Source organism: Rhinolophus sinicus, chromosome 3 (assembly GCF_057876585.1).
Source record: "Rhinolophus sinicus isolate RSI-liver-muscle chromosome 3, RSI-T2T, whole genome shotgun sequence".
NCBI classification, from domain to species: domain Eukaryota; kingdom Metazoa; phylum Chordata; class Mammalia; order Chiroptera; family Rhinolophidae; genus Rhinolophus; species Rhinolophus sinicus.
Window position 1 is genome coordinate 83946607 of NC_142503.1, and position 13912 is coordinate 83960518.

Sequence of the window (13912 nt, forward strand, 5' to 3'; positions counted from 1 at the left end):
TCCTTTTCCCCTCTCTCTTCTGAGCTCCAGTATTGAGGACAAAGAGGAGGTATGGAGAGAAAAAAGTGTCAACTGTCTCTTGGCCTAGCTGGGGAAGGTGATGACACTCTCCCTGAAAGTTGTCACTGCTTCTTTGACTCACTAGGGTTTGCCGCTGATGCTCTCTGTGGGCAGCCTTCAGATGTTGACTTCTGATGGGCATGGTGGGTGATGTCTTCAGAGAGCCCTTTGGAGCCTCCCCCTGGTGCCTGACATGGTTAGATCTGGCCCCAACCTTCCGCCCTCCTTCCTCATACAATTCCCTCCACCTCTGTTGCATCCCATGCTGGAGAACCCTCTCCTTTTTAGTGGAGTGAAAACAGGCTTGCACCAAACTCCCTTCTGCAATGTCTGCTCAGTCTACGGGACGTATCCTTGCCATGGCATGTGGTGGGAGTGTGGGCTGCTTCACAGCCTCTGCCATGCCTTTTCTCTCCTGTTCTTTTATTCTTCATCAGATAGGTTCAGCAACAGATCAAGTGTGCTTCCCAAGTACATAGGAAGAGGTCAAGAAAATTCCCCTCCCTCCTCCTTACAAGCATCCCCAAACTTTATGAGCCCACCCATTGAAAGAGACAGTGTCTCACCATAGACACTGCCCTGCACTCCTCATAATGGAGAGAACTCTAAGGATATAGCCAGCTGTCCCCTTCCCGGTCTCCTTTTGAGGCTGGGGTGGGGTTGAGAGTAGTAGGACTGGTCCACTGCATCTTTGTAGGCTCCAAAGGGAGCTGTCTGATACCAGCTGCTGGCAGCTCACCAGAGACTTTCTTTTGTATGTGATGGTTCCCCTCTCTCCCACCCCATCCTGCCACAGGCTCTGGTAACTGGTTTTGGAATAACAGAAAAAGTTCCATTCAACCTTCTGTTACAGTCATTTAAAAATCATATTTAGAAGGAGGTCCTGATATGATCACGTCTCTGCACTTTCTGACAGACCCTGGTTGAATATGGAGCAAATGTCACCATGCAGAACCACGCCGGGGACAAGCCCTCCCAGAGTGCCGAGCGCCACGGGCACACCCTGTGCTCCCGGTACCTAGTGGTGGTGGAAACCTGCATGTCACTGGCCTCTCAGGTGGTGAAGTTAACCAAGCAGCTAAAGGAGTAAGTGCCTGTTCGTTCCCTGAGAACAAAGTCTGGATCATCCTCATTGTGTGTAGGTGTCAGCCAGGTGCTTTAGTAAACTCCACGCATGTGGATTGTACGGGGACTTCTTAGCATTCTCCTCATCTTTGTTTCTTCCTCCATCCCAAATCCTCACAGCCAGCATTCATGCTGAAGATGCCACAGCTGCAGGGACAAGATGATATTGAAACAAACAGACGGGATTTAAGCCACAGTGGATCAGGAGATCCCTTCTCCATGTTCCCATCTCAGGGCCAGATTGCATAGCAGACGTAGAAAGCACACACAGGGGCATCATCCCCAAACTTCTGTCCTTAATATTCTAGGACAACAGAAAGTGCATGAGAGAGAGAAAAAGGCTAGTTAGAGATGGGTCAGTTTCTCAGTTTTCGCAAAAAGAAAAATGTAAGATTGGGTTATTACAGACAGGTACCATGGTAACCATCACCACCTTTTACAGCCATAGTACACTCTACGCATCGGGCTGCAGGACACCGGTAACCCAGAAAGGTGCAGGAGCCAGGAGGGAAAACACTAGTTTTTCCAGACCAAAATTCTGAGTGGGAGACATCTTGGGTGCCGTTTCCTATTAGAGTACTTTTACCAACTCTTTATAGTTAGCAAACATAGTTAGTACTTAGAAACGGCAACCTTCAGCTCTGTTACAAATCCTAATCTACAAATCTAGGTAGTATGGTTTGAATTGTGCCTCCCCCAGAAAACAGTGTGTTGGAGTCCTACCCCTTAGTACCCCAGAGAGGGACCTTATTTGGAGAGTTTTCTTAAAAATGAGATTGCACTACACACCATATTTTATAACTTCCTTTTTTCACTTAACGAAAGTAAAATACACTATATATATATATATATATATATATATATATATATATATATATACACACACACACACACACACACACACACACACACACACACACACATATATTAGGGAAAATTTTTCTATGGTATAAACATTTAAGTATGTTATCATTTTTAATAGTTCTCTTTATAGAAATAACTCTAAATTATTTACTCAGTCTTATCAATGAGCCTTTAGGTTGCTTACAGTTTTTCACAATATCAATAATAAATTTACATCCATTTGGGATGCTTTTGACTGTATCTTTAGGAAAATTTCTGACTGTAAGGATGAAAATTAGGCACGTTTTTGAGGTTTTTGGATTCATTGCAACTCATTTGAAATAATCGTGAAAAAACTATACCTACTAGTTAATAGTAGTGGCCATGTATCAGAGAGCTTATGTGTCTTGGGTTTGTTTATCCCAGGCAGACAATGGAACGTGTCACGCTGCAGAACCAGCTCCAACAACTTCTAGAAGCCCAGAAATCAGAGGGCAAGTCTCTCCTTTCTTCACCCAGGTAACGCTAGGAACATGGGTGGTCAGAATTCTTAAGTCTCTTAAATCTCTGAACCTTCTTTTGGGGAGCTTTCTTTTTTATGTCTTTTAAGAAGATAACAACATAAAACATTTTATTTTTATAAAGAGGAATAAAAATTAGATATTGCATGGAAAAGGCACTGGAGCTAGGGTCAGAAGACCTGGATCAATCTCTTGCTCTGCCATTTCTTCATTCCATGACTACCAAGAAGTCATTTACTCTTTCAGAGTCTTTCATTTCTTCATTTATAAAATGGGAATAAGGATATGTAGGTTCATAAGATTGTTGAAGATGGGATTGAGAAAATTTGTGCAAAATTGATGTGTAAGTAGTAAAATAGACAAATTTAGTCAATAGTGTAAGGTGTGAGGCATATTATACTTTGGTTATGGATACCACGGTGGGGTATTTGTGAATTGCTTTGAACAGACGTTAAGTGATTATTCTTATTCCAATCTTACTGATTTGTAAGTTATTAGTAGCAGCAAAGGCCACGCTGTGACTTGTGGCCAAGTCATATTGACCCAGTGGGAAATCATCTTATTTGTCCTTCATCCTGTTTTCAGTTCACCATCCTCCCCAGCTTCCAGGAAGTCCCAGTGGAAATCCCCAGATACAGATGATGAGTCTGTAGCCAAAAGCAAATCAGGAGTTCAAGAGGGGATGCAGGTTCTTGGAAGCCTGTCAGCATCCAGCCGGGCTAGGGCTAAAGCAAAAGATGAAGATTCTGATAAAATCCTGCGTCAGTTATTGGGCAAAGATATCTCAGAGAATGTCTGCACCCAGGAAAAGTTGTCCTTGGAATTCCAGGATACTCAAGCTTCCTCTAGAAATTCCAAAAAGATCCCTCTGGAGAAGAGGGAACTGAAGTTAGCCAGGCTGAGGCAATTGATGCAGCGGTCACTGAGTGAGTCCGATACAGACTCCAACAATTCTGAGGACCCCAAGAGCACACCCGTGAGAAAGCCTGACAGACCCAGACCGCAGCCCATCGTGGAAAGCGTGGAGAGCATGGACAGTGCAGAAAGCTTACACTTGATGATAAAGAAACACACCTTGGCATCAGGACGTAGGTTCCCTTTTAGTATCAAGGTCTCCAAATCTCTGGATGGTCACAGCCCATCTCCCACCTCAGAGAGCAGCGAACCAGACTTGGAATCCCAGTGTCCAGGCTCAGGGACTACTCCCCCAAACCAGTCCTCTGGAGACCCCACTCAGCCCAGCCCTGACAGCACTGCGGCCCAGAAAGTAGCCACGAGTCCCAAGAGTGCCCTCAAGTCTCCATCTTCCAAGCGTCGGACGTCTCAGAACTTGAAACTCAGAGTTACCTTTGAGGAGCCTGTGGTGCAGATGGAGCAATCTAATCTTGAACTGAATGGAGAGAAGGACAGAGATAAGGGCAGGACCCTCCAGCGGACATCTACGAGTAGCGAATCAGGGGATCAACTCAAAAGGCCTTTCGGAACTTTCCGATCCATCATGGAGACACTGAGTGGCAACCAGAACAATAACAATAACTATCAGACAGTCAGCCAGCTGAAGACCTCCACCCTGCCCTTAACCTCACTCGGCAGGAAGACGCCAGATGCCAAGGGAAATCCCGTGAGCTCTGCAAGCAAAGGAAAGAATAAGGCGGTGAGTGCTATTTGGAGAATACCTCTTTTTTTCCTTTGAATTAATTATGTCATTTCTGACAAACACTACATATTGTTGACCTTTGCTACCTTGAGGTATTCCTCAGAAAAATTCCAAAGGGATGCATGGACAGCCAAATTCATGTTCCAGTACATACCCTTTGCTCTTCGTCTGGAAAAAGACTCTGAGAGAAAGGTTAAATAAATCACAGGAAATTATGTTCTGGTCCCTAAATTTCCCTAAATAGTTTGATCGTTGAGTGTTAGGAGTCTTAGACTGGGAAGCATTTCTACAAGATTAGACCACCAATCGATGTAAAGTCAGACCCTAATTTGGCGTGGATTCTGCCTCAGGAAGAGTTTGTTCTCCTCGTGTGACTGGATAGTTTATTCTCAAACCCAATTAAAGAGCACATAAATAGAAACTCTATTTCTAAAGTCTTAACTACTCAACTTTGGGATGACCTTTGAAATGCATACACCACAGGGACCTCCACAATGGCATTTTACGATGCACGCCCCCAAGTTTTGATCAGGAAGCTATAGCAGTCTGAAGTGCTTGCCAGTACACAGGGGATGGCAGAGTGTGCCATGAACTTCATTCTATAATTGCATTTATTGGAAAACCATGCACTATAATCTGTGGTTTAAATTCAGAGAATAAGGGATACAAACCTCTTTTTAGGCAGTGTTTCCTGCATGCTCTGTGCATGCATGCCATCAGGGAAAAAAAAACGGTATAGCAGTCAAAATGCAAAACTCTCTGAGAAATGGAAGGACCCTCAATATCCATCATGAAATCTAGAGAGTCACAACCTGCATAGTTTATTATTTGCTACAAGGTAAACTCCCAGGGAGGTCTAAGAACTATTCAATTCTTTTTGCAATGCCAAAATCAAGTTTTAGTTAATATTTCTCTAGTTAAACACCAGCTGATTTCCACCGTAAATTGTCTTTGTTATAAAGGACTTTGGCATGTGTTTATATCAGCTAGAAAAGTCTCACTTGTGCCCCAAACACCAGATCCTTGGGGTTCGATATGTCCAAATATACATTGCTCGAAAAAAAACGTTTCCAAGAAACTTAATGGGTTCTCTCACTCAGGAGTAAAAGAAGAATTATCGCAACAGTTCCCCATGCTCCTATGAAGCTTCTGTCCTAGTCTAATCTCTCTCCTGCATGCCTCCTGTTTGTTAAGACTTGTGCATGTGCTGAGCTTGCTGCATGTTTTCAGATGACTTTTAATTGCACCTCTCTAGGCGATGTCCAGCAGCTGCATCAACCTTTCCTCTAACGTGCTGATTGAAGAGCACCTGCGTAACTATGCACGGTACGTGGTGTAGGGAAGCATGGTTTGACAGTGCCATGCCTTCGCTTTGAATTGCATGTCCTTTTAAATCATGTTCCTGGAGCACATGTTCCTGGAATACCCCCAGTTCCTGGGGCTGACCCCAAGGAAAAAGACGCTTATAACTATTCCCCCAAACAGAAGCAGGCAGTCTTGTAACTGAACCTCAGAAAGGGACCAAGTGCCTTTTAGGAGGGGCTTTATTCCTGCAGCAGAGGGCACAGAAATCTACTCAGCTCACAAACATGCTGTTTCCCAGTTGACTTTGGCTTTCCGTCTTTGTTTTAATGGAGTCAAGTACCAAGTAAGTATAGAAATTAAATTTCCTGTCATGGGTGGAATGAGTCAACCTCTGATCAGAATCAGAACTTTGAAGCAGAGTGGAGGTTTGATTTTGTTGTTGATCGCAGACTGAAAGCTCCTGTCGTCACCATGGTGCTTCCCTTGGGAGAAGCGAGGGCCTGCCACTCTGAAATTGCTCCAGCTTAGCATTTGGAGCCACAATGCCAGTCAATAGGCCAGTATCTGAGTCTCCCCACCCCCAACAAAACAAGGCTTTTTCTCCAACAAAATGTTTATGGTTTAAAATGCATGGACTGTACATAAAAGAATCATCTTGGAGGTCACAGGTGGTTCAGGCACCTCCTTGGGCAAAGTCCTTCTGTAGCACAGCTCTCTTTCACCCCCGGGGAAATAGGCACCTCTCCCCTACAAGGCAGGAAGCAGGGGAGGAGGAAAAGGAGAGCAGTCGAGGGGAAGTTAATGCAGTCAGAGCCCCTTCCTGGTTTATGTCAGAAGAGGTAAACCCCAAAACCATTTTAAAAGGACGCTGTCACTTTACAGTCATTTAAATTCAATTCAATTCAGACGAATCCTTTAAGTTAAATTTAAGTATGTAAAATAAGTCTATTTAAATTTAATTTAAATGAATCATTTAAATTAAAATTATAATGTGCCTCCCAGCACTGTTCCAAAATCCTCCAAAATGTTTATGTTTGCGTGTATTAGATTGGTGCAAACGTAATTGAGGTTTAAAAGGTTAAAAATAATTGCAAAAACCACAATTACTTTTGCACCAACCGAATACACATGTGTGTATACCTCATTATACATGCACAAACATGAGTGTATATGTCGTGGGTATGAATTTTAGTTCAGAATACTGAGGTGCGAGAAATATCACTCCTTTGTTCTCCCCCTCTAAATTGTGAATTTATTCTGCTCCAGCTCTCTATTCAGGCTAGAGGAAAACTAAATTTCAGTCATTTTAAGGGGTGCCCCTAAGGGTCTCATTAATTCAGTACATTGAAGGAAGTGCCCTGGAGGTTTGGTATTTACCAGTCACCAGCATTCTGCGTGGGTCAGGCTCACATGTTGCCTAAATCTGTGCTACTTCCTGCCCCACTGGAACAGGGATTCGACCTGTCCTGAGAGCCCCAGTGCAAGGGGTGGGAAGGAAATGGAAAAATAAATAAATAAAATCAAATACATTGGTATTGGCCCATTTCTGTTCCTCCCAATCCACCTTCCCCACCCCCACCCCATTATCTGTTTCCACATTAGGCTGGTGTGCCTTCTGGTGCCTGGAAAATTCCACTTTTGTCTTCCACAGAAGTTACCTGCGGAAAGGAAGCACAAAGACTTTGCAAACTCTTTGGGAGGGGGAAGGACCTCTCTTTTCTTCCAGGTTCCTACAGCACCTGCAAACAAGACAATTTAGTATCATCGTAGATTCTCCTGCCAGAAATATTTCATCCTGTCTTTTTGCAAACAAGGGAACAAAGCTAAACAATCTACTATAGTGGGATTACAAAAGTCAGAGCACGAAATGGAGTTTTGGGCTACTCAGATATCTGACCCGAGGTTGACACTTTCCTATTCAGTTTAAGGGACAATTCTTCTGAAGGCTCGATTTTGAACCTATCAGATTCACATGCTTTATGTGTGAACAGAGTTTGCTTTCAGTGACAACAGAAACCCCCAAGTAAAAATGTTCGATGTATTTAAATAAATATCCTGACCACTTTCCCTCCTTTCCTTATAAACCAACTTATACTTTATCATGGTGTGAGTCGGGTATGTGTTCCATAGAAAGTGAAAACCCACTAGTTTGTTCATGCTAGAGAGGGAAGACTTTTTTTCTGATTCGCTCATAATCACACAGAGGCAGAGAGAACCAGCCCGTTCATTCGCCCCTTAGGTAAAGTAAGGATGGGTATCTCTAGTTGAAATAAGGATTCCTCAGAGATATAGATACTAGCATGGGAACATCGGCATGAGAAACCCCCAACTGACTCTTGTGCCTGCTTCATTTGGCCCATGGGACCTATAGAAAAAGCATCCCATAGAAAGACGCAAGAAAGAAAGGAACCCAAGTGTTTGTCTATCAGTGATGCCTTCAAATCTTGGACCAAGAATTTGCTTAAAGGCCCAAAGGCTCCTCCCGAGTAGCGGGATGACCCGGGATGGTGTATGAGACCCAACGGCCGTCTTGGGTTAGAGCTGGCTCCAAATATTATGCCACTGAGTAGCCCTGTCAGGATAGCCCTGGGAGAGACTGTGGGGCAGTGGACCCCAGTTTCCGGCATACACTGGAATCATATTTGAGTTCCTAAGAAAATTTTATCTTTCCTGGCAAAGGAAAAATAGGGGCGATAAATACAACGTCAGCTCTGTGAGGGGGTTCTGTTTGCTATTTATTTTTTATAAATTGGTCCCAGCTTGATAGCAAAGAAGCTAAATTTCTTTTCAATGCCCTTTAAAATTAGATTCAACTCTATTACTTTGAACAGCTTTCCCAGTGTGTTTCAACTGCAGAGGATGACTTTGTTTATAACAATCAGATTTATCTTTACTTTTTCTTATAAAGGACAAATTGGTTTTGAATTACTACAACTCCAAGGGAATGGTTGCAATTACTTGTCTTAAAATGCCAATAGGACATTCATTTCCCAGCGTTTAAGTCTATCTGAGATCTGTAGCAAATGAAGTGAGCATTGGTTCCAGTTATGGACAGGCAGAGGTCATTAACCCCTGGCCACCACCAGTCACACCCTGTCTGTCCACAGTGGCACTGTAGTCTGAGAGGTTGGCATCTTGAAACCCCTAATCCTAAACACCAACATGAAAGTCGATGCCTTAAAAAGACAGTAAGCAATAAACACCACTAGTATGAGTTTTACTGTGAAGCAATTAGCCGTACTGGGAATTACACACCTCAGCCAAGAGCTGGTATCACATATTTTGCATAGATGTTAAGGTTGTTCAGCATCCACTTCAAAGACACTGATGTGTTTGTTCAGCCTGAGATGATGTGAACGTGTGACGATGTCGTTGGCCGTGCCCAATAGGTCAGAGTTCAGGGTACCCTCACCCCCACCAGCATACACACACACTTCGGTCCTTATTGTCAGGACATCATACTAAACATAGAAATGAGCCAAGATGTGGAAGACATTGAGAAAGTAGAGGTAAGGCCCTGGCTGAAACCTGACCCAAGCAGAACATACCCTTAGCCCCGTGAAACAGCAGTTCCAGAATCATGAAGGAAAAATGCAGTCCACCCAGAAAGGAATCCCCAACCCTGCTGAACAAATGCCTCCTTGCTAGAATTTCTCTGGCTATAATACAACAGCCACATTTTAGTCTTGTCTTAAATTCTTGACCTCAACGAATTTATTTTTTACCCATACACTTTTTAAGGATTCTTGAAAGGATAATTAGATCGTTTAGTCAGAGGTGTGTTTCCAAGCTTCCTGGGTGCATGTTGATTGCACAGTCTTAGCGTGAACCCCCAGAGCAGAGTGAAGCTTACCAGTGTAACAGTTCAGAAAAGTATGCCAACATGCTGGTACTAAAAGGGTATTCAGTAACACTATAGACATTAGCCAGTCCGCTCAGAAACTATAGTTTCAAATTCTGAGTTCTGATCTGAAGTATGTTCTCCTGTGCTGTCATTTCTAATTATACTACAGAGCTAATCAGTCAGCAGGCGTTGATACTAGGTACTTGTGTTTACCTGCTCCAGGAAGCACGAGAGTCTGTGTGGTCTCCTTCCCTTTAACACCGCCCTATATTTCCCCAGGTGTTCTGTGCTCCCTGCACAACTCTGGTCCCTCCCACCCCCACCTCTGCCTCCCTAGGGTTCAAATTAGTTTCAGAGAAAACACCTGTATTTCATACTGAAGCTTTGTCCATATGACATGGAGGAAGGGAGGAAACCCCAATCTTGAACCATTTCTCTAGATTACAGTAATTAAGTGATAGGTTCTCCTTTGAAACAGGCCATGGTTTACACGGTCATTGGCTATTGCAGAATCTTGTAGTAGAATTAGAATCTTGTATGTAGAGAAAAGTAACCATGTTATGGGGAGTAGTGAAAATGATCAGGTCTTTCCAGTGTATAAGCTTAATTTCGCACTCTTTCTAAAAGCTGCTGGACTTACTTCCCAAGATTGATGAGGACATGATTCATAAATGGAGTTCATAAGCTCCTTACACCCCCTGGGAAAAGGAGAAAGCCTACTTCACCACAGGAAGACAGTGAAACAGTTTACTATCAAAGTGTGATGAGCTGAGGCATAGAAAAAGCTATTACCACTAAGCTCCTATGTTCTGTCTTAAAGCATTGCCTTTGGAAGGCAGGAAATGAACATGTGGAACACCCGTGAACTATAGGTGGGGGTACGGGGTGTGGGGAGGGACCTACCTGGGAAACCAGAATCATCCCACTAGAAATACTCTTTCAGCATGCTAATCCTGGCGTAAATGTAGTCACAAAACTTAAGAACAGACAGCTCCCTTCTCCCACCCCCTCCTTCGTTTCCTCACTCCCCCACGGTCCAGTTTTGAATTGTGTAACTCCAAAGGGGTGCATGTTCTGGTAGCGTTATAACTGCACCATACGTCTGCCACCCCTAGGATGTCTTTCTACTAAAAGAGCAGTGCCTGTCGAGAAACTCTCTTAAGGCTGGAGTTTTTAAAGAAGCAGCAAGCTGTTTGAGATTTAAAAGTACCAGATAGAGACTTTCCCGAGATACCTTCCAGCACCTTCTCCAAGCGTCCCTGCTCCAACCACAGTTGTCTGGGATTTTCCTTCCCACTCTGAGAACAGGGCAAATATGTTACTGTCCTGAATGCCACATCCCAGGGTCACCAGCACACTCCTGTCAACGGCTGTAGCTCTAAGCCATGCATTTTGCTGCGCCAGAGTGAGGCCTGGTCCCTTCATTCAACGAGATCATAAGCAAGAGAGAATTCAAAAAGAAAACAGTTAAAACATGGTAAAATCCATGAAAGGTGTAAGAACTTCATGAAAGGAGTGAGCCTTGATAGCACCACTGGTACCCCCAGTGTCTAGCGTGGTGCTTCGCACATGGTAGGGACTTCAGAAATATTTGGGGAGAGAGAGAGAGCTAAAGAGAGGAAATGGAGAAAGAAGAGAGAAAAAGAGAGAGAACACAAATAGGACTAAGGCTGTCATCCCACAGAAAGAACGGTGTGCTCTGTATAAAGCTAAGTCTTCTGATTCCAAGTCCTACTGACAGTTTCGGTTTGGGTACTTCGAGTACAGGTTTTCATTCTTGGAACCAGAATCCCATTTTATAGATATGGTCTCCATAAAGCTCTGAAGGAGACCACTAAAGTAGCAATGCCTTGTGGTTATCAGTGGAAATGCATGCCCCTGGACCCTTTTAGGCTAACCCTCAAGGAAGTTGCTTTCTGGACTATGGAAATGTGGAATCCATGCCTAGATGAGTCAGCAAGTTAGAATACTTGAAAAACTGTTTATTTAAATTCAAGCCTTTTCTTCTTTCCAATTTTGGTCACTGAGAATGTGATTTTATATCCAAAAGTGAAATCAAAGAGCAGCAAATTATCTGAATAATTCATGCCAGAATTACCCAAATACTTTTGTTCTTTTGAACACTGGTAATTCAGGACTGGTAATTAAAGGGTGCAGGGAGGCTTGAATTAGCCTGATATTATTAAGATAAATGCCTCAGATTAACATTTTACTTGGTATAGATTCAGCTCTAATCATGCTGGGTTTTGTCCTGCAGAAAGTGTTCTTTTTAGTGTGTTTTGAGCACACCACCCCTCGTATTAAAGCAGAAATACTACATATGTCCATCCATCCACCTTCCCGTTTCTGAAATATTACTGGCATTTTGTCTGCTATCATCTCCTCTCCCATTTCCGTTATTTAGGTTTATGCCTTTTTTATGCCTTTACTTTTTCATTTTAGTGTTGCTTTGTAAGGAAGGGGTGATAGATGTGTGTGTTTAAACCACCATGTTTAATTGGAAATCCCTAGAACATCTTTTAACCAACCAGGTTTTCTTTCACCTTGTCCCTCTCTTGTCCATGGACAACTCTCTAAGGTTCTATTCAGAGGAAGAAGTAAAAGTAAGAATTACAACTTTCAGAGAGTGATGGTGATCAAATATTTACTAGAACACTGAGACTAGAGACTACATGGTCTTTTTAAGTGAGCATGATTTTGAGGCCATAAAACCATACTTGGGGTTCTCCATCTCAATATGTCCTCATGTTAGTAAGTACCATTACCAGAAAGTTTGTTTTGTCTGGTGGAACAATGAGAAGGAATTTAGTAGTATATAGGCTTGCCCACCCTCAGGAGATAACTCCTCTCTGGAAGGTCTTATACCCAGAATGAGACTAATATCTCATGAAAATGAATGCATCTGCCCAGAGGGAAATTCACTAAAAAGCATAAGTGTTCCAAGGTTTGAGCTTGTACTTCTGGTTCCACAGGTTTACTAGGTATCGAATATTGAGGAGAAAACAGCATTATTGTTCCCTAGTTTCTTCTTGTCCCCATAGATTTACCAGCACGCTACTACTCAGTAATCCCACAGCCAAAGAAAAAGCACCTTCTTTAAACTATTAATAATCAAGCTTATTGGAGAATAAAAGGTGTCACCAGTGAATCCATATAAATATCTCTTATTTCCACTCAATCAGCAGTACTATACTTTCTATTTGGTTTGTGATAAAATTCACTGACTGTAGAATTTTGATTGATTGATAAATCAATCAGTGATTGATAAATTACTTCCAGAGCCAAATTAAAAAGTGCTCACTGTGTGTTATGACATGCCTCTTGCTCTTATTTTTTAAAGAATGGTTTATATGAAAAGAATAATTTTCCTATGGGAATGAAGGGTTCTTCAGTGTGGTTTTCATGAGGATGATTTCCATTTTTGGTGAGCTGTTTAGTGGTATTGTCTTGTAACTTGACCATAGTTTTATCTAATTTTGGCCTCGTGGTTTCCCTTCTGCTTAGGCATAATGACATCAATAGAAAAATGAAGAAATCCTACAGCATAAAGCACATTGCTGAGCCAGAGTCAAAAGAACTCTTCTTGTAAATCACTCTTTTATTATCACTCATCGCTGCCCTTTGGACACCATTGGAAATTTCTGGACTATCCTTTGTGGAAATAGAACCCTGAGAACAATGCCTCACCAGCAGAAGAACAGAATATCAGGATGCCTTAAATTTATAGTAGTAGACTGTATGACACATTTTTGGGTGACATTTGTATATATAACTTGTTTTTAAAGAGATGCTGTTTAAAAGCATGATTGGGCAAATGTATGTTTTTTAAGATTGGATTGATTCAACCTACTCACAGGACATTCACCAAGCCACTGAGTCCGTTTTGTATTTCATCAGTTGCATGAGTTGATTGAACTAATGCTAATGTTGATTGAACTTCCATTTTCCCCATAATTTGGGCACTTTGGGTTCAGTGTCTCAGTGAGACCAGGTCAGTGGTATTTTCTGTCAAGAGTGTTTTCCTGTCATTTCTACTTTTTGTATAAAGGAAATAAAATAATGTTAACAGCCACCTATAAGCTTGAGACACCTACTTTCTAATAAATCTGTGATGTTCTGATTTCTAAGGGACTTTGAGAGTATTTTGATTGCTGTTATTATATTTCAGGAAGAGACTGTCCAGTTTAGCTGTTTTCCCACAGGGATCAAATAAAACATTCTAGTTTTCATTAAGTACTAAAGGATCAGACAAGTATATAAAGTAAGTCGATTCCTCTGTCTTCTCAAATCGAAGCGTTGACATGAGAAAACACTAATGACAACCAAGGATTTAGCCCCTTCTTGAGTCACTGTTTTCTGCCTCTAACACGTTACAAGGCCTGTCTAATCCCTTCAGGAGACAGTGTGGAGCCTGCGTTCATAACAGCCCTATTGTTAAAGCAGCTCTTTCAATCCATGTCGGTTTCGTCCTATCATGTAAAAATATATTTCTGTTGAAACTTCAAGAGTTTTATTTTCAAAGTGTTGGCAGGGCTTGCCTAGAAGAGACCTGTCAAG

At 42.4% G+C, this 13912-nt stretch overlaps 1 protein-coding gene across 6 annotated transcripts in view; it reads left to right on the forward strand.

The window, feature by feature from the left end:
• SNCAIP (synuclein alpha interacting protein) overlaps window positions 1–13486 on the forward strand; it is a 143005-nt gene extending 129519 nt beyond the window's left edge. For 5 of the 6 annotated variants that reach the window (XM_074328559.2, XM_074328558.2, XM_019728003.3 and 2 more), the window contains 5 exons: window positions 977–1146; window positions 2455–2547; window positions 3135–4203; window positions 5462–5532; window positions 12860–13486. In XM_074328559.2, coding sequence (XP_074184660.2) covers window positions 977–1146; window positions 2455–2547; window positions 3135–4203; window positions 5462–5532; window positions 12860–12944 — 1488 coding nt within the window. In that variant the 3' untranslated portion in view covers window positions 12945–13486. The remainder of the gene's footprint in view (window positions 1–976; window positions 1147–2454; window positions 2548–3134; window positions 4204–5461; window positions 5533–12859) is intronic. The other variant, XM_074328563.2, reaches the window with a different exon arrangement.
• Window positions 13487–13912: the final 426 nt, after the last annotated feature.